The sequence below is a fragment of the Tupaia chinensis genome, unplaced genomic scaffold (genome assembly GCF_000334495.1).
Source record: "Tupaia chinensis unplaced genomic scaffold, TupChi_1.0 Scaffold000065_1, whole genome shotgun sequence".
NCBI classification, from domain to species: domain Eukaryota; kingdom Metazoa; phylum Chordata; class Mammalia; order Scandentia; family Tupaiidae; genus Tupaia; species Tupaia belangeri.
The window spans coordinates 939,748-958,975 of NW_006159523.1; the positions used below are offsets into that span (position 1 = coordinate 939,748).

Here is a 19,228-nt window from a genome sequence, read left to right on the forward strand (position 1 = left end):
TGTCATGGCCATCCCTTCTGGGGGGTGATTTCTCACTTTCTGTCTCTCTGGCGAGTGTACTCACCTCATAGCAAAAATTTCTTAAAAAAGAAATTTCCATCTTTTTTTTTATGGACCAATAAAGCAGTTCCTCTTTGGTGGAATGTGGGCAATGGGGCAGCACTTGCCTGTAATGACGTGTTTGAGGAACATGACTATCTCCACCCTGAACGTTGTCTCCTCAAGGCAAATGCAGAATGTTTAATTATATTCGAAGTATTGAAAACTTTACAAAACGACTGGCATATAACAAGTGGAGAAAATAGGAAAATCACTGCATAATTGTAATGCATATTTTATACAAATGATAGAGAAAGTAGGAAAGTCTTGACACTGGGACATGCTTCCCCATGATTCGGGACTGGCTGAAGATCGGGGGTGGATTGCAGTACCAGGATGCGTTGGTGCAGTTTCTCTTTCTCTCGCATTCTCTCTGTCTCACACATGGAATAAATAAATAATAAACTTGAATATAAGGAAGTTAAGTTACTCTGGTAGTTGGAGAACTCCCAAGAAAACTTGTGGAGACAAAAAATCCTTGAAGCCTTTCTACTTTTTAGTTTCTTTGATTTTTTCACAATGTTAACATAAAAAAAAATCTTTGAATAAATTATAACATTAAAAAATATTTTCCAATGTTCTTAGTTAGCCAAATCCATGTGTAACAGGGTGGTATTATTACCATCATTCAGATTGGACTGTGGGTAAACTTTCATTCATACTAATTTCCCTTGTTGAAATTCCACAGCCTTCCTGTCATTTTAAATATTCAGTACACATCCCCTCTGCTGGGACCAGCATCCTCTCCCCTCCCAACCAAGGGCAACACTCTCCCTCATGGTAACAGTTTCCCTCCCTTCTGGTTCATATTTATTAGCATCCAAACATGTTTGCTTGTTATTGTTTTACTCTCATCTTAAAAACAAAACAAAAAACTCTTTAATGATTTCACTTCCATATTCAGCTAATAACACTCCTCTCCCCTTCTGTGTGGAGATAATGCATGAAAAGTGTTATTAACACTGTCTTCAATTACTCTCTTCAAATGCTTTTAACCCACTCCATTAGGATTTAATCCACACTTCTTGATCAAACAGAACTGGCCTTTTCTATCAATAGCCTACGTGTAACTAAATGCAATGTCAATTCTCAGTTCTAATGTAGACCGGTTTCCCAGCAGGATTTGATACAGCTGATTACTCCCTCCTTGAAACACTTGAGGTGCCATTGTCATTAGCTTTTCTTCTGTCTTACATGTCACTTATTTTCAGTCTCTGCTGATGCATCTTCATCTCTGCATACCTTAATCTTTGGCATTTTTCTGGGATCAAGTCTTTGACCTGTCTCCCTTCCACTTGCACTCATTCCTTGATGTTCGTATCCAGACACATGACTTCAATTTTATATATATATATATATAGTCTGAAATTTATTCCTTGAGCACCACAGCCATACATCCATCCACCTTCCTACACATCTTCATCACATCTTCATGAATATATTTATACATATTCAATTAAATACATGATCTTAACTACCACCTCCTCTAAACCTTCTCTTCTTATAGGCTTTCTCATCTCCGTTTCTAACAAATCCAGATTTTCTATTTCTTAAGCCCAAATCTCACTTGTTTAATTCAAACAGTACCACATATAGAGAAATAATGATCCAACTCAGATCGTACTGGCCCAAACTCAGGTTGATTCTAATTTCTCACTCAACTTGAATTGATCATTTGTTCTGCACAATTCTTGACAGTTCTTGATTTTCAACATTCCGTGAGCAAACACACACAGGCATGCAAACACACACATGCACACACACACACACACACACACACACACACACACAGACATACACGCCTCTTGTAGTAGAAAATACTTTGTTTAAAGGTTTGAAGCCACCTTTTCCTCTTTCATTTTTCCCAAATCATAATTCAATCCTCTACAGACCCTGTTGGCTCTGACTTTTAAAAAATACTAACTAAGGGAAATTCTCAAATCTAAACACCTCTCACCAACCCCGTTCCTACCAATCGGGATCCATGCTGCCATCTTATCTCTATTATTGTGTTGTCTAGTCTCTCTCTTTATACCATTGTTCCCCTTTAGTACTTTTCTTAAACACAGCTTTAGTGAACTGGTTAAAAGTACAGGTGAGATCACAGCAATGTCTAAAAGATTTTGATTTTAGTAAAAGCTAGATGGTCCTTGTGTTCCCAATATCTGCCTTCCTCCAATCCTGTCTGAGGTCCTCTGGCTTTTTTCTTCCTGAAATTCTATTTCCTTGAGAACTTATTCCCTTGTTTTAGTTCTTATCTAGAAGTTAGAGCCATGGTGAGTACTTTTCACCTTATAGAGTATTTGAAAGCATTTCATCACAATATTAATTTAGTGCTTACCCACAGCTCACTGCCTGCTTCATTATCAAGAATGTAAGCTAATGGACGGTAGCTTTCTAGGAACTGGCTTTCGTCATATCCTCACTCTCAAAGACAGAGCCTTCAGGAAGAATTGTGTTAAAAAATAATAGGATTTGAATGTATGGAAAATTGCACAGATTAAATACTAACTAAGGGAAATGTTCTGGTGGTTTGTAATTTTGTGGGCTTATGAGTTAATAAGCTCAGATACATTTAGTCTGAAGCATCTGCTTTCACATTTATGGTAGTATCACTGTTCCCACCAGATAAATTTGTTGTCAATTTTTAATTTGTGCAATCAAATAAACAATTTTTATTTTTCCCACAGTGAGAGGAAAATTACAGCACAGTTAAAACATTACTTCCACTATAAAAAATATTAGCATTATTGGGGCCAGTAGGCAGTGTAAGTTGCTATGTTGCTGGACTCCCACACGACCTACCGCAGTTTGAGTTCCAGACCTGATGGCTTGTCACTCACGCCAGGCATGTGTGTGTGCATGCCTGATATCCCAGGAGGAGGCTAGAGGAGAAGGGATTGCGGTGTGGCCACCCCCACGAGGTGGTTTCTTCCGCTTTCACTGTGTGTCTCTGTCTCTTTTTGTGGCTAGTGGATAAGCCCTAAAGAAAAAAAAAACTCACAAAAAATATATATGTGTGTGTATGCACACACACACATGCACACATAGTATTATTAAAATATTAGCAAATTTTAAGTAACATTTTTTTCCACATTAAAACAAGTAAAACATTTAAACAGTCTGACAAGTGACCTACCTGCTCTATGCTTCTAGGTAACCATGAATCACTTTAAAAAAGGATTCTATTATATATACTTCTTTAATTCTAAGTTTCATTCTTTCTTTTTTTTAGAGAGAGATTTTTGCTGTAGTCCATGTGTGCTCGACAAAGAGACGAAGACAGACAGAGAGACAAAAAGTTAGAAATCACACCTCTAGAGGGATGACTATGCCATAATCCCTTCTCTATTCTTTTTCTGGTCTCTTGGACACACACACACACACACACACACATGCACACATGCACACACACACACACACACACACACCTACTATGAGTTTCAAGTGCCCATATCTTGGATTCAAACTGTGGTCAGCCATGTGGGAGTCCAGCTACATAACCATTATGCCATCTCCTGGCCCCCTTTCTTTTTCTTAATTACAAGAGGGTGGATGCATTCACTTGTGACAGAGAAAGAAAGAGAAGAGTAGGTAATACCCCTCAGAGGGTATGAATATGGAGCAGTTTCCCATCCTGCATTCTCCATATGGTTGGGATTTGGGGCAAGCACACATTTGGCATATTTCCAAGCCCTGTTTTTCAAATCTCTAGCCATAGTCACTATGTAGGATCCGGCTCCCTTAACTATGCTGGCTCATCTAATTTTCCTTATTTATAACATTAATATGTTTGATAATTTCTTACATTTTAGCATAAATTACAAGTAATTTAAGAATGATATAATTCTTTATAAATTTTATGCAAGTTACTTCTAAAAATAAAGAAATAAAATGTATATAAATCTCCATATTTCAGATATATTTGTCATTATTTTCTTGCAACCAATGAGATCATCTTTGATTTTAACATGGTTTTGCTAATACATTCACTTACTAACCTTCATCTTAATCTTTCTTTTCTTTTTTATTATATGTAATGTAATTCTAGCTCAAAACCTCAAAATGAAACTGCTAAATTTAGAACTCAGCTATTTGCTTTTTATCTCTCCCATTTCAATTTACACTTACATTTACTAATAACTTCAGGTACCAGGGACTCTTCAAAATAAAACTCTTTTTATGAAGTTTAATTTGAGATAATAGAAGGATTCAGTAAAAATAACTCATAAGAGGCCAGAAGGTGGTGTGATGGTTAAGACACCGGACTCACACATGGTCAGTTTTGGTTGAGTCCTGGACAAGGTAGCTTGAAAATCATGCCAGATGCGTGTGCATGTGTGCCCAAATCCTGAGAAGAGAATGCAGGAGATGGGATTGCAGCATGGCCATGCCACCTGGGCGATGATTTCTCATTTTCTCTCTCTGTGTCTTTCTCTGAATCTCTCTGTTGAATACACTTGCCTTATGTTAAAGACCTAGGGGGGAAAAAAAGAGAAAAGAAAAGAAAACAAGTCATGAATATTGAGAAGGTGTGTTTATAAGTATAAAATTCAAGTTATTCATATTGATGGTAGGACTGAAATATCTGAGAGACAATGATACTCAAATAAGATATTAGAATTTTTTTCAGATTCAAAGTAAAAATAAAAAGAAATCCCCTTTGTTTTCTCTCTCTGACTTTCTTATGTTAAGTATTTAACAAAAATATATTCAATTGTGTTTTAAAGGTTTATACCGCCTTACTGTCCCTGAATCTGCACCCACTGGAACTTCTATAGGAAAAATCATGGCACATGATAATGACATAGGACAGAATGCAGAAATGGATTACAGCATTGAAGAGGACGATTCACAAGCATTTGACATAATTACTAATAACGAGACACAAGAAGGAATAGTTGTTTTAAAAAAAGTATGTACTTTGGGGACCAGCAGTTAGCATAATGGCTATGCTACTGAACTCCCATGTAGCCAACCACAGTTTGAGCCCCAGACATGGTGGCTTAAATTCACACTGGGTGCATGTGCGTGCATACCCAAGATCCCGAGAGGAGAATGGAGGAGAAGGGATTGTGGCGTGGCTATTCTCCTGGGGGATGATTTCTCACTTTCTGTCTCTCTGTCTCTCTCTATCTTTCTGGTGAGCGCACACAACCTATAGCAAAAAAAACAAACAAATAGCAAAAAAAAAAAAAAAAAAAAAAAAAAAAAAAAAAAAACTCTACAAAAAAGTATGCACTTTGGAATTACTTGCTTTGCAGAATAGTGCAAAATCAAATCAGAAATGCATATAATTATTTTGCGTAGTTGGTTACATTTTCCTTCATTAAGTAATTGAAATGAGAATCTATGATTTATGGTTTAGGGAGAAATGAAGTTATAGATATAAGAGAGTTGTTTATTATAGACCTTCTTGAATTATAAGCAATAGATCAAAAACAAAAACAAAAACAAAAATAAACAAAAAAAACAAAAATAAACAAACAAAAAACCAAAACAAACAAAAACAAAGATTTTCTGGCTGGCTAGTGGTGTTGTGATGATGGCAGCTGGATGCCAGAAGGCTGATGAGGTGGTTCAGGTCCCAGACCGGTGGCTTGAAAAACACAGCAGACACATGTGTTTGCATGCCCAATATCTCAAGACAAGGATGGAGAAGGGATTGTGTTATGACGATTCCCTCAAGTTTGGGGCTGAGGATGCCTTCTCACCTTCTCTCTGTCTGTCTGTCTCTCTCTCTCTCAGGCAAGAACACACACCTATAGCAACACTAAAAAAAAAGCTTTTCAAGTGAAAAGGAAACTTTTTGAAAATATCATAAATACCAGTAGTTCTTAATATTATTAAATATTTATGCCCATAAAATTATTTTTTATTTTAAAGAATATATATAAATCCAATATTTAACAAATAAAGCTTTTTTTAAAAAACTAATTTCTTGAGAGACTGAAATATTTTCTTCTGTGCACTGTATTTCTTATAGAAATTGGATTTTGAATACCAGAACCATTATGGAATTAGAGCAAAAGTTAAAAATCGCCACATTGACGAGCACCTCATGAAATTCCATGCTGAAGCCTCCACCACTTTCATTAAGATCCAGGTGGAAGATGTTGACGAGCCTCCTGTATTCCTCCTCCCATATTATGCATTTGACATTTTGGAAGAAAATCCACATGGATCATTTGTAGGCATAGTGTCTGCCATAGACCCAGATAACAGAAAATCTCCTATCAGGTATGCCTGCAGACTTACATTAATATGTTACCACAGATTATTTTGAAAATAAAGTTTCATGCAAATATGAAGTATAGTTTTATATCTATATTTTTCTACTTAAGTAATATTTAACAATTCTAATAATCTAGTTAGACATAGGAATCCTCCATGCTGTTAAGCAATTAGAAACATGCAACCAAATGTTTGCAATCACCAACTGAAATTCCATACAATTGACTTTCTCTTAATAGGATTAAGAAGGTAAGGGAAAAGAATCCTTTGGATATTAGAACTTAGAACTGAAAGCTGATCAAAGTGTGGTTCATTTCAACACTAATGATATTTAGAAATTGAGACAGCTCTTACAGAATGACATTTAAAGTGGTAAAAATGGGGACCAGTAATTAGCGTAATGGTTATGTCACTGAACTCCCATGTAGTTGACAGCGGTTCAAGTCCTGGACCTGGTGACTTAAACTCAATGCCAGGCATGTGTGCGTGTGTGCCCAAGATCCCAAGAAGAGAATGGAAGAGAAGGGATTGTGGCGAGGACATCCCCCCCCGGGGGGTGATTTCTCACTTTCTATCTCTCTGTCTCTCTCAGTCTTTCTGGCACGTGCACATGCCCTATAGCAAAAAAAGTCTGGCACGTTCACATGCCCTATAAAAAAAAAAAAAAAAAAAAAAAACACTCCCCCAAAATAAATAAATAAATAAATAATATAAAGTGGTAAAAGTTATATAAATCATGGAATCATGGCCCAGCCCTCTGTTCCAGTGGTTACATCCCACAGGGACAACCACCTGGTTTGAATCCCATGAAAATCATGCATGCATATGCATCCATGCCCGTAATTCTGACAGGACGGAGAGATTATAATAGATAAAAATAGACTGTGGGGTGACCATGTACCTTTTGGGGGATGCTTTCTCCCTCTCTATTTCTTTCTGTTTTTCTTTCAGAATGCACATGGCCTCTGGTTAAAAAAAAATAATAAAATTAAATTAAATGCTAAATGCTATAAGTTCAGGGGAATAGAAATAAATTTCCAGGTTCCAATTAAACAAACATTTACCATCTGTTAAAATAGTCTGCTACTTTTAATTACTTATTTACTTAGAAAAAAAAATCCTGTCCATTCTGTATCAAATGTCAGGATCTATTTTTTTTTTCCAGCCCATTCATCTGTTTTTGGAAATGTGACTTGATTTCATGTCTTAGCAATTGTGAAAAATGTTGCAATAAACATGAGTGTGCAAGTGTTGATCCTTTGAGTAGATACCCAGGAGCAGAATTGCTGGGTTATATGGCAGTCCTACTTGTAGGTGGTTGAAGAACCTCCATATTGTTCTCCACTGTCCTAAGTTACAGTATGGAAGATTTAATTAAGCAAAGAAAGCCAGACTATGAAAGGGAGGCATTGTGTTTCACTGTTTAATACATGCCAAATGTCTGTGCTCTATAGCAGAAACTGAAAGATCGGAAGGTAGAATAGCAGGGAAGGTTACTGTATATACTAGAGATAGTAAAGGAGCCAGTGGGTTTGAGAGGATAGGAGGAAGGAGATCGGGGAAGAAAAAAAAAAAAATTTAGAAAACACACAGAAAAAAATGTATCCAGTGATGAAAATGTATATGGTAATATCTTTGGCTAATATACACTCTGTATATGCTTAGAGAAACATTTCACATACTGTTTAGATATACACTGATTAAATGCAACTACAAAATATATACTAAAAATAATAAAAATAAAAATTAACATAAAAATTTAAAAATGAACTGTCATCTAGTTTATATGAAGCAAAACTATTATTACGTATTTCTTTGCAGCACCTCACCTTGCTCACTTATTTTCCATAATCCTTATCCAGAGAATTACATGAACTACCAAGTACTGATTAATACAGTGATTAAAATGTCCACAATGTATAAGAATGCTACGTTTCCCGGGCGCGTGTGTGTGCGTGCCCAAGATCCCGAGAGGAGAATGGAGGAGAAGGGATTGCGGCGTGACCATCCCCCCTGGGGGGTGATTTCTCGCTTTCTGTCTCTATGTCTCTCTCTGTCTGTCTGGCGAGCGCACGCGCCCTACAGTGAAAATCTCTCCAAAGAGGTTATATCTTAGCTGGTGTCACTACTGGTATTTAATTACCTTTCTCAACCTAAAATTATTTTAGCTAATGATATTCACTGTTATACTGAAAATAATTACTTTTAAAAATAATTGGTGATTGCCTATCAAAAGAATATATCTCATTGATTTGACAGATGTTCTTTCACTTCGAAGTGCCTTTTAAATCAGATAGCTTCTCATACATAGTTTAAAATCACTGGGAAAATGAAGGTTTTGTTGTCATTGTTTCCATATGGTATAGTCTGAATTAGCAAATGTTCAAAGTGTATCAGAAAACAAGCTCTGATATGTGTGAAAAGAGACACTTGAGCACATTTCAGAAGCTTTATTCCTTTCTCTTTCTTATTTTCTCTTCTTTCTTTATTTTGAAAGCAAAAGATCCATGAAACATTTGAGCCTAAAAATGCAACATAATTACATTTGAGTTTCCATTTGATGATGTCTCTTCTCTTTTTTACCGACTCTGTGGCAAGAGGTTTGAAAACCAAAGGAAATGCTAAAAAAGTATATTTTAGTCTTAGTATGTCTCATTACTTGGTACATACTAAAGAAGTCTATTATACCTACTCCATTGAACTCAACCTAATAAGATTTCTCCACTGAGTAAGAGTCACCTGGGTGTCTGTGATGCATGGAGATTCCTATACTTGGTTCCAGCAAATCTTGGGCGGAATAAATAAACTGGTTTCATCGGTTTAAAATATTCTTGTCATTTTAAGGTCAGGAAACCTAGAGAAGTAAGATTGGCCTTGATAAAAATAATAATAGTAGACTGTATGGTAAATAGTTTTCTAACGAGGATACAGAAATAAAGGAAGAGTATAATATTTAGACCTAAAAATGAGATGGTAGTATTTTTCAGAACCTAGCACAGTAGGAATTATAGGAATCCACAGGCATTCTGTAATAAAATTATCATCATAAAAATTATGAGGAACTTTATAAGAGATTATTCTTTGGATTTTTGTTTTATTCCTAAAACTATATATTAATGCAATGCCCCCAAATTTATACGTTGAAACCCTAAACCTAATGTAATGCTATCAGGAGGTGGAGGTCTCAGGAAAGACCAGTGCCCCTGTGGAAGGAATATCAAGAAGCATGCTTGGGAACCAGCAGTTAGCATAATGGCTATGTCGCTGGACTCCCACGTAGTCGACCGTGGTTCGCGTCCTGGACCCGGTGGCTTAAAACTCACGCTGGGTGCGTGTGCATGCGTGCCCAAGATCCCGAGAGGAGAATGGAGGAGAAGGAACTGTGGCGTGACCATCCCCCCTGGGGGGTGATTTCTAACTTTCTGTCTCTATGTCTCTCTCTGTCTGTCTGGCGAACGCACGTGCCCTGTAGCAAAAACCTCTCCAAAAAAAAAGAAAAAGAAAAAAGAAGCATGCTTGCCCCGTCTTTGCCATGTGGTGACACAAGAAGTTAGCCGTCGGTACCCAGAAGAGGGTTTCATCAGACCAGCCGTGCTGGCATCATGATGTCAGACTTCTAACCTCCAGAATACCTAGAAATAAACCTCAGTGGTTTATAAGCCACCCAGTTGATGGTCATTTGTTATAGTCATTTGAGCAGATGGAGATAATGATATATTATTTAGATTACAGATACAGGGAATGCTCCTTTGTCTTTATTGGGCATGAACTATTATTTGGACAATACTATGGCTCCCTTTTTAACTAAGCCTACAGTCAAATTATGAAATACTTTCTATATAAGAAGGGCTACAGAGACCAGCAGGTGGTGTGGTGGTTAAGGAGCTGGACGCCCACGTGGCCAATCATAGTTCAAGTCATGGACCTGGCAGCTTGCTTTCTGGAACCAGCAGTTGGTGCAATAGCTATGTCACTAGACTCCCATGTAGATGTACATGGTTCAAGTCCTAGACCCGGTGGCTTAAAGTCACACTGGGCACATGTGCGTGTGTGCCCACAATCTCGAGAGAATGGAGGAGAAGGGATTGCAGCGTGGCCATCCCCCGTGTGGGGATGATTTCTCACTTTCTGTCTCTCTTTCTCTCTCTGTCTTTCTGGTGAGTGTACATGGTGTATAGGAAAAAAAGAAAAAAAAAAAAAAGGCTATGTAGGCACCTGCAGGGGGGGTAGTGGTTAAAGCACTGACTCTCCCACATGGCCTACCAGAGTTTGAGTCCTGGACCGCGTGTCTTACTTTGTCACTTTCTCTCTCTCTCTCTCTCTCTCTCTCTCTCTCTGTGCCTCTCTCTTGTCAAATTAAAATACTAAACGAACGAACAAATATAATGAAATAAAAATAGTCCTTAAAAAAAGAGAAAGGCTATGTATTATTTTCTGCTAGAAAAAGATCAAGTTAAACCCAATGCAAGCAAAAAAGGGAGTGGATAAGATTAGATCATAGAAATGAAGTAGAACACATAAAGAAATACAATAAACCCAGAAGATGGTCCTTTCAAAATACAATAAAATGTGTCAATTTCAAGCCATAAAGACCAAGGACATTATAGAGAATACCATGAACAACTCTATGCCCTTTATTCAGAATAATTTCTTGAGAAAAATCACCAAAGTTATATGAAAAGATGAATAACCTCAGTAATTTCATATATTAACATAAATATATGTAATATATATACATAACCACAAAACATACACACACATTTTCAAAAATTCAGTCAAAAATCCTAAAAAAAGAAAAGAAAATTTTCAGAATCAAATAATGTCACTGATGAATTCAACCAAATATTAAAAGCAAAAAAATGTATAGCCCCATATGCTTCATAAAGAATACAAAAATTTTGACAAAATTATAGCAACTCCAGCTATTAGTAGAAAGGATAAGACATAACTGCCCGTGGGGTGCATCCCTGGAATGCAAGGGTACTTCCCTATATAACATTTTTTGGCATAATGCTACTAGGTTAAAAAACAAAACTTGGGGGGCCAGCAGATAGTGTCGCAGTTATGTTGCTGGACTCCCACATAGCCAATAATAGTTCTACCTGGACCTGGTGGGCACAGGTGCATGCAGAAGATCAAAGGCGAAGGATGGAGGAGAAGGGATTGCACATAGACATCCCCCTGGGGGGCAATTTCTCACTTTCCCTCTCTGTCTTTGTCTCTCTCTCTTTCTCTCTCTCTCTCTCTCTTTCTCTCTCTCTATCTCTCCAGCAAGTGCACGTGCCCTAAAGCAAAACTTTTTCTTTACAAAAAAAAAAAAAAAAAGAAGAAAAGAAGAAGAAGAGGAAGAAGAAGAAGAAGACGACAAGAAGAAGAAGAAAAGAAAAATCATGCCAGCAGATGTGATTGCTAAGGTGCTGAATTCCACATGGGCACCTCCATGGTTAGAATCTTGGAACTGACTGCTTGAAAAACATGCTGGACCCACGCCCAAAATCTCAAGAGAATGGAGAGAAGGGATTAAGGCATGACCATCACCCTGGAAAGTGATGTCTACCTTTTCCTCTCTCTCTGTTTCTTTGCACCCTATGTAAAAAAATCTAAACAAACAAACAAACAAAACCTTATATGATTATCTCACTAGAAGAAAAAAACAATAAATTTGTAGTAAAAGCTATTCATCACATTGAATAGAAGAAAAGACTTAATTAGATGGAGGGGATCTACAAAAAAAGCACAGTTAATGTTACACTTAATGATGAAATATTGCGCTCCTGCTTGCTGATTGTGAATGAGATGATATATTTTTTCACCTGTATAATACAACATAATATGGGAAGTCCTCACTCATGCAATAAGCAAGAAAAAGAATGAAGATATACTATGTGGGAAAGAAGAGATATGGTTTTCTCTACTTTTATAGGTGACTCAATTATCTAACAGACAATTTCAAGAAATTCATAAAAATGTGTAGTTTTAAGTGAGTTTATCAAGATTGAATCATGCAAGATCATTATGACGTTTAACATATACCTACGATATGGCCCAAAATTTCTGAGTAGAAGTATTTACTGCTGAAAAGAAAAATGCTGTGCTGTGGTTTGAACATATGCCCCAATAGTTATGTTGAGTCCTATTTTCTAGCATCTCCAAAATTGACCTCACTGGGAAGTAGAGTTGTAGAGATTCACAGATTAGATGACACGGGAGTAGGACAAGCCTCAATCAAGTGAGAGTGTCATCCTAAGAAGACAGAAGAGTCTGGAGCTCAGTCTCTGCTGCTGGCACCTGCTGCTTGGGTGGAGGCTGCTCCATCTGACTTTGGGCTGCTGAGGACACGATTTGTGCAGCGACCTTCACCAGGTGTTGGGTCTGCAGCAGGAGCCTCTGGCGATGAGGTCTGATGCAGCTAGCACAGGGTGTCTCTGCAGGTGCACCTGGCCCAGGTGGAGGAGTAATACCGCTTCCAGACCCTGGGAAAAGTCTATTCAGCATCTTCTTTTTCTCCTTCTGTTTTTAGTTTTTGCTATGGGGTACTTTTGGTGGCTGGAGAGAGAGGGAAAGTGAGAAATCATGACTGAGGGGGTTGGAACTCTGGAGGACACTAAGGAAACATGAAAATGGAATGAAATTCTGAATCCTAGATTGCATCATGAAACAGAAAAATAACTTTTCTGATGAATCCGGTGAACTTCAACTTAAGTTTTTGAGTAGTTATTTCTATTTTAGCATTAACTTGCTAGTTTTGAAATAATAGTAATATGATGGTTTGTATAAGATTTTTAATACTAAAAACATGGGTGAAGGGTACATGGAAACTATCTTGTTTATACAATCTCTTTGTAAGTCTAAAACCATTTTAAAGATTTTTGTCAAGTAGGTGGGAAAATTAGCAAGGATGGTTTGGCTAAGGTGATATGTTGCATATATAAAATGGTTGTTTACTACTTTATTAACTTTTTGATGGTTGTCAATTAGTGTCTAAAAATAAGGTGAGGGGACAGCAGATGGCATAATGGTTACATTGCTGGACTCCCACATAGTTGACTGTGGTTCAAGTCCTGGACTCAGTGGCTTAAAACACACTGGACAAGTGTGTGTGTGCCCAAAATTCCTAGAGGAGAAAGGAAAAGGGATTGCAGTGTGGCCATCCCCTCCGGGGAGTGATTTCTCACTTTTTGTCTCTCTCTGTCCAGTAAGTACATGTGCCCTAAAACAAAAATCTCTCTCTAAAAGAAAAGAAAATTAAAAAAAAAATAAAGTGAGAAGGACATATGTAAAGTATCATTAATTACAGCTATCTCGAGGCCAAGGCCATTTCATTGGCAAAGGTAGAATGAGAGGAAAACATTTTCATAACCATAACTGGTGATCCTAGAAGGGGTCAGGTCTACATCTGTTTTTATTTGTTTTAGTTTTTCAATGGGAACTGGACCTATTTATTGTGGTTCTGATTCTTCTCCCTAATTTCTAACAGATGATTATTAAACTATTATAAACCACAACTTCTTATCGAATTCTTGGATTTTAATTGGAATGATATATAAATAAGATTAGATGTTTTAAAAAATAGCAACTATTAAAATACTGTTTAATTTTGCAACAATTGTATTCTGTGGATAATAAGACCACTTGCAAGTATTTAAGTAAAATGCTTATAAATGTTTAAAACTGAACTTCTCTAAAGCTTAATTCTCTGTAATTTCTATTTTAATACTCCTTTGAACACCAAGCTACAAATTGGTATAATATTTTTAGAAACCTGTCAATTCAAGATTAAAATATTCTCATCGTTTGCCACATAATTATGGTAAATCTCATTGATGTCTCATCAAAGTCTCCAGGAATATATGTGCAGTAAGAAGCCATCATTTAATCCTAGTTATTACTCTTCTTTAATTTTATTATTAATCATTTGCAAGCAGATGAGACATGCTGAGTACTTCAAACACTCCTTTCATTGTGGAGTTTGAGATCATTTCTCAGACTTTTACATGAGGAAATTTTGTATCCTGGCTTCCTTCCATGCGAGACCTAAAGGTACATTAGATCAATCATGCTTTATCTCTGATTTCATGAAGGGATTAAATGTCCATCTGCTATCCACAGAGAAATTTTTTATCAAATATTATTAAATGACCATCCTTAAGCAAATAAAAACAAGCATTTTGTTTATACATGTGCAGTCAAATAACTGTTTCATAGTTCACAGACTGAGAAGAGATGCGCGTGGTATAGGAAAGCACTCAGTATCTGTCTAGACTGAGGATGTGTTTTACTTCAAAAATGTAACGTTCCCAATCATTAATTGCTCCCCCTACTTATCTCTATGTCTCCTCATTTTACAATTTTTTTTTTTCATTTTGTTATGGGCAAACTAAGTCTGGCTGCTTCTACTCACAGTCAATGAAGTCGGATGCAGGTGCTGGAGAAGTTTACCTCGGCAACCGGGTTATAAGGAGACAGGCAGCAAGCACATCCGACTGTCTCAGGAAGCCCAGCTTGTGCTCAGGATTTACAGGGCGGGTACAAGCACGTGCAAACCATCCTCATTGCAGTCAATCACAGCCAATTACTTTGCTTTGAGCAATTATTTTAATCCCTGTTTTTCTTCAAATACCCATTCTTCATTTCTTATCTGAACATTCTTCAAACAGATCCTCCCCATGACAGCACTTGGTCAGATTGCTCTTGACAGAGGCCTTTCTTTCTTTCCTTCTTTTTTTTAAAGAGAGATTTTTTTTCTATAGGACAAATGTGCTCACCAGAGACACGGGGAGACAGAAAGACAGAAAGTGAAAAATCACCCTACCCAGGGGAATGGTCACAACTGAGTCCCTTCTCCTCCATTCCCCTCTGTGGAGTTTGGGCATGCATGCACATGCACCCAGTGTGAGCTTTAAGCTGCCAGTCTGGGGCTCCAACCACAGTTAACTACATGTGAATCTAGCAACGTAACTGTTATGCCATCTGCAATCCCATCAGAGACCTTTCTTAAATGAAAAATAATTACAGTCCTGCTAAACTTCAACATGGCCTGCTTCAATGTTTTTCTAAGCAAGTCATTAATTGTTAAAATTCACTTTTGGGTATGAGAATGAGTGGCAAAGATTTAACATACATCAATTTAATTCTGAAGCCAGTTCATTTGTTTTTGTTTGATTGTTTCTTTCTCCACTGAGTTGAGTCTTAACTGTATGAATGCACCATTTAGAAATTTTTTCTGCATAATGTAAGCTATGTAGAGCAAGCATATAATAATTTGTTTTATTGCTTAAAAATAGTGCTATGTATCAGCATTATATAGAGTAAATAATAACATGAAGGATTACTTTCCTTCTGGTGCAGGTATTCTATTACTGGAAGCAAAGTGTTCCATATCGATGACAACGGGACAATCCTTACCACTAATACACTTGACCGGGAGATCAATGCTTGGTACAACCTAAGTATTACAGCAACAGAAAGATGTAAGTAATCCTTTCGGAAATATACAATTGCTTATCACATTTTGTAAATAATTACAAATTTCCTAAAATGTGGGGACAAGTCTACTTAAAATTGTTGATGAAATGTAAGTTAAATGTTATTTTATATGTTAAATCATGTTTATGTATTTTAATTTATTATTTTAACTCAATATCTGTTCATTCTTTTTACAACTCGTTGATATGTTTATCACTAAATAGCTCCAAACTTGTTTTTCTTATTATGCAAATAATGTATAATGCAAAAAAAAAAAAAAACAACTCAAGGAAAAGAGAAGCATAAATTAAATGCACCTGAAATTCCAGGACTACTTGTTATGTAGTTCTATGTATTTATGATCTTTTCATGGATATATTTTGTATCAACTTATAAACACCAAATATACATTGTTCAGGTTTTTATAAAAATAATTTCTCTATAGGTTCTTTTTAAAATGATGAGCTTAATGATAAAAGAGTCTTCTATACTTTCTGAAAAAAATATATTCACCAGGCAAAGATACTTAGAGATAGAAAAGAAGCTCTAATACTTATTTTGTCAATATTGTTCCCAAGGGTCTGGCAAGGTGGCATAGTGTTTAAGGTGTTGGACTCCCACATGGCTGACTGTAGTTCAAATTTCAGACCTGGTGGCTTGCTTTCTCACTTTTCCTCTCTTTCTTTGTTTCTCTCTGATGGGCACATGTGCCCTGTAGCAAATTAAAATAATAATAACAAGTAAAATGAAATAATACTTTAAAAAAAGAAATTGTTGGGAACCAGCAGTTAGCGTAATGGCTATGTCACTGGACTCCCATGTAGTCGACTGCGGTTCATGTCCTGGACCCGGTGGCTTAAAACTCACGCGAGGCGCATGTGCGTGCGTGCCCAAGATCCTGAGAGGAGAATGGAGGAGAAGGGATTGCGGCGTGACCATCCCCTCCTGGAGGTGATTTCTCACTTTCTGTCTCTATGTCTCTCTCTCTCTCTCTCTCTCTCTCTCTCTCTCTCTCTCTCTCTGTCTGGCGAGCGCATGCGCCCTATACTGAAAACCTCTCAAAAAAAAAAAATTTTCCCTTAGAGCAAAATCTTCAACTTTGAGAAAAGCTTACTTAATCTTTTACTACTGTAAAAGTAGTAGTATAATTATCAAATGGAAATTGAAATTTCAAATTAAAAAAGATTTAATTCAACTAGGAATTTTAATCTATTTAACCATCATCAAATTAAACTGACTATTATTTCATGAAAAACTATTTCTAGAAGATGAGCAGAAGGGCCGTGCCTTATTTTATTTCCAGAATACAATCTTTTTAAAAATATTTATTTATTTATTTAATTCCATTTGTTATTATTATTATTTTTTTAATTGGATCCGATAGAGACAGAGAGAAAGAAAGGGAAAGGGAGAAAGCAAGCCACCAGGTCCAGGACTTGAACTATAGTCAGCCATGTGGGAGTCCAGCACCTTTAATCACTATGCCACCTGCCAGCCCCAAATGCATCTTTTCTTATAACTGGTTTTGCACAGAGTTTCAATAATCTTGTTTTCTTGGCATTTTGAAGGTTTAAGCATATACCTATCATATACTTTTTTTAAGAATTATTTTAACTTTATTTATTTATTTATATTTTTATTTGACCCGGGGGTGCGGGACAGAGAGAGAGAGAGAGAGAAAATGTGAAAGCAAGCCACCAGGTCTATCACTCAAACCGTGGTCGGCCATGTGGGAGTCCAGTGCCCTTAATCAACACGCCGCTTTCTGAACCTCAGTTTACTTCATTTTCTTGAATGGCTGTCTTGTGATATGGTGGAGTGGGAAGTATCTCATAAATTGTTTTGGGATTATATTGGGTAGCTCTATGGAAACACTACAAGAGGACTTGGGTCTTGATTTTGAAATTTTAATTTAAGCAGTACAGGCTGGAGACGAAAGTTGTGATGGAAAAAAATGACTTCTCCACAAAAGAAATGCCAAGGCTTTTTATGTGAGAAAATACAAAGATGCTTATTCTGAAAGGAAGAAGCTTTGGTTCACTGCATATTTCTGAAAATGATTGTTTAAATTTTTCTTTTAAATAAAAAAGTGTTAAAAAGATCTTTTATAGCATAGTATTACCAATTTACATGTAGTAATAGTTTTCTCTTTCAATTTTTTAAAAAAATATGCATATCTCTAAACCATTTTAGAACTATTTTAGGGAAAATATGTATCAGTGCCAATTTCTTTCTACGCTGATATTAATACCAGAAATAGTTTGACCATTTAAGTTTTAATAAAAACAAACTATGCATCAAGTGGAAAACAGTATCACAGGGCCAGCAAGTGGCATTGTGATTAAGGCTCTGGACTCCCACACGGTCGACTGTGGTTCAAGTCCTGGACCTGGTGCTTGAAAGGCATACTGGACATATGTGTGTGCATGCCCAAAATCTCAGGAAGAGACTGAAATGCATACTGGGTGCGTATGTGTGCATGTCCGAAATTCCAGGAGGAGATTAAGGAAAAGGGGTTGTGGTGTGGCCACCTTCCCTGGGGGGTGATTTCTCACTTTCCCTCTCACTGACTCCCTCCCTGTCTCTCTCTGGTGAGCACAGGCTCCCTATGGCAAGAAACAAACAAAGAAACAACAACAAAAACTACCTGTTTGGGGCCGGCAGCTGTCATTTTTTAAGGTGCTGAATTCCCACACAGTCAATCATGGTGTGAGTCTCAGACTTTAAAATCACACTGGGTGTGTGCGCGTGTGCGCCTAAAATCCTGAGAGGAGAATGAAGAGAAGGGATTCTGCTGTGTCCATCTACCCTGGAGGTGACTTCTCACTTTCCCTCTGGTGAAAAAAAAATGAAAAGCTCTAGCTGAATATGCACTGCCATGGAAAGCTTGCACCATGATAATTATACTGATTATAGGAAGGAGAGGTTCCATTTGACATTTGCTTTTCAGCAAATGAAGTTCATTGTGTTTATTCTGTTTCCTGGAAAGTTTCCCAAATTAAGCACCAAGCTATTTATCAGAATGGCAGCAAGTGAATAAATCTACTAACTAATTTACAGTGCAGCTGTAAAGATGCATGCACGTTTTCTATGCTGGTGACAAAGGTTTAATTTAAACTTAATATTAAGCAAGTTTTCTAGACAAAGAGAGAAAAACATAAAATGAGTTTTACTTCTTATAATATACTTCCTCAGTAAAAAGATGTTCTGTGATAGTATATTCTCTAAAGCATACCAAACATGGGCTTTAAGTTGTTAATAATCCCATCTTGAAATCTTTCAAAAAATTTTTTATTTTAGATGTAACATGATAGAAAAGAATGACAAAATGATGATGGTGATGATGATAATGATGATGAAGAGGTTTTTGCTATTGGGCGCGTGTATTCGCCAGAAAGACCGAGAGACAGAAAGTGAGAAGTCAACTCCC

At 36.8% G+C, this 19,228-nt stretch overlaps 1 protein-coding gene across 1 annotated transcript in view; it reads left to right on the forward strand.

Annotated features, from left to right (window-relative positions):
- Positions 1 to 19,228, forward strand: part of CDH19 (cadherin 19) — a 118,578-nt gene that overhangs the window by 57,572 nt on the left and 41,778 nt on the right. The window contains exons 6-8 of the mRNA XM_006141815.2: positions 4,830 to 5,014; positions 6,086 to 6,339; positions 15,682 to 15,803. Of these exons, the coding sequence (XP_006141877.1) occupies positions 4,830 to 5,014; positions 6,086 to 6,339; positions 15,682 to 15,803 (561 nt within the window). The remainder of the gene's footprint in view (positions 1 to 4,829; positions 5,015 to 6,085; positions 6,340 to 15,681; positions 15,804 to 19,228) is intronic.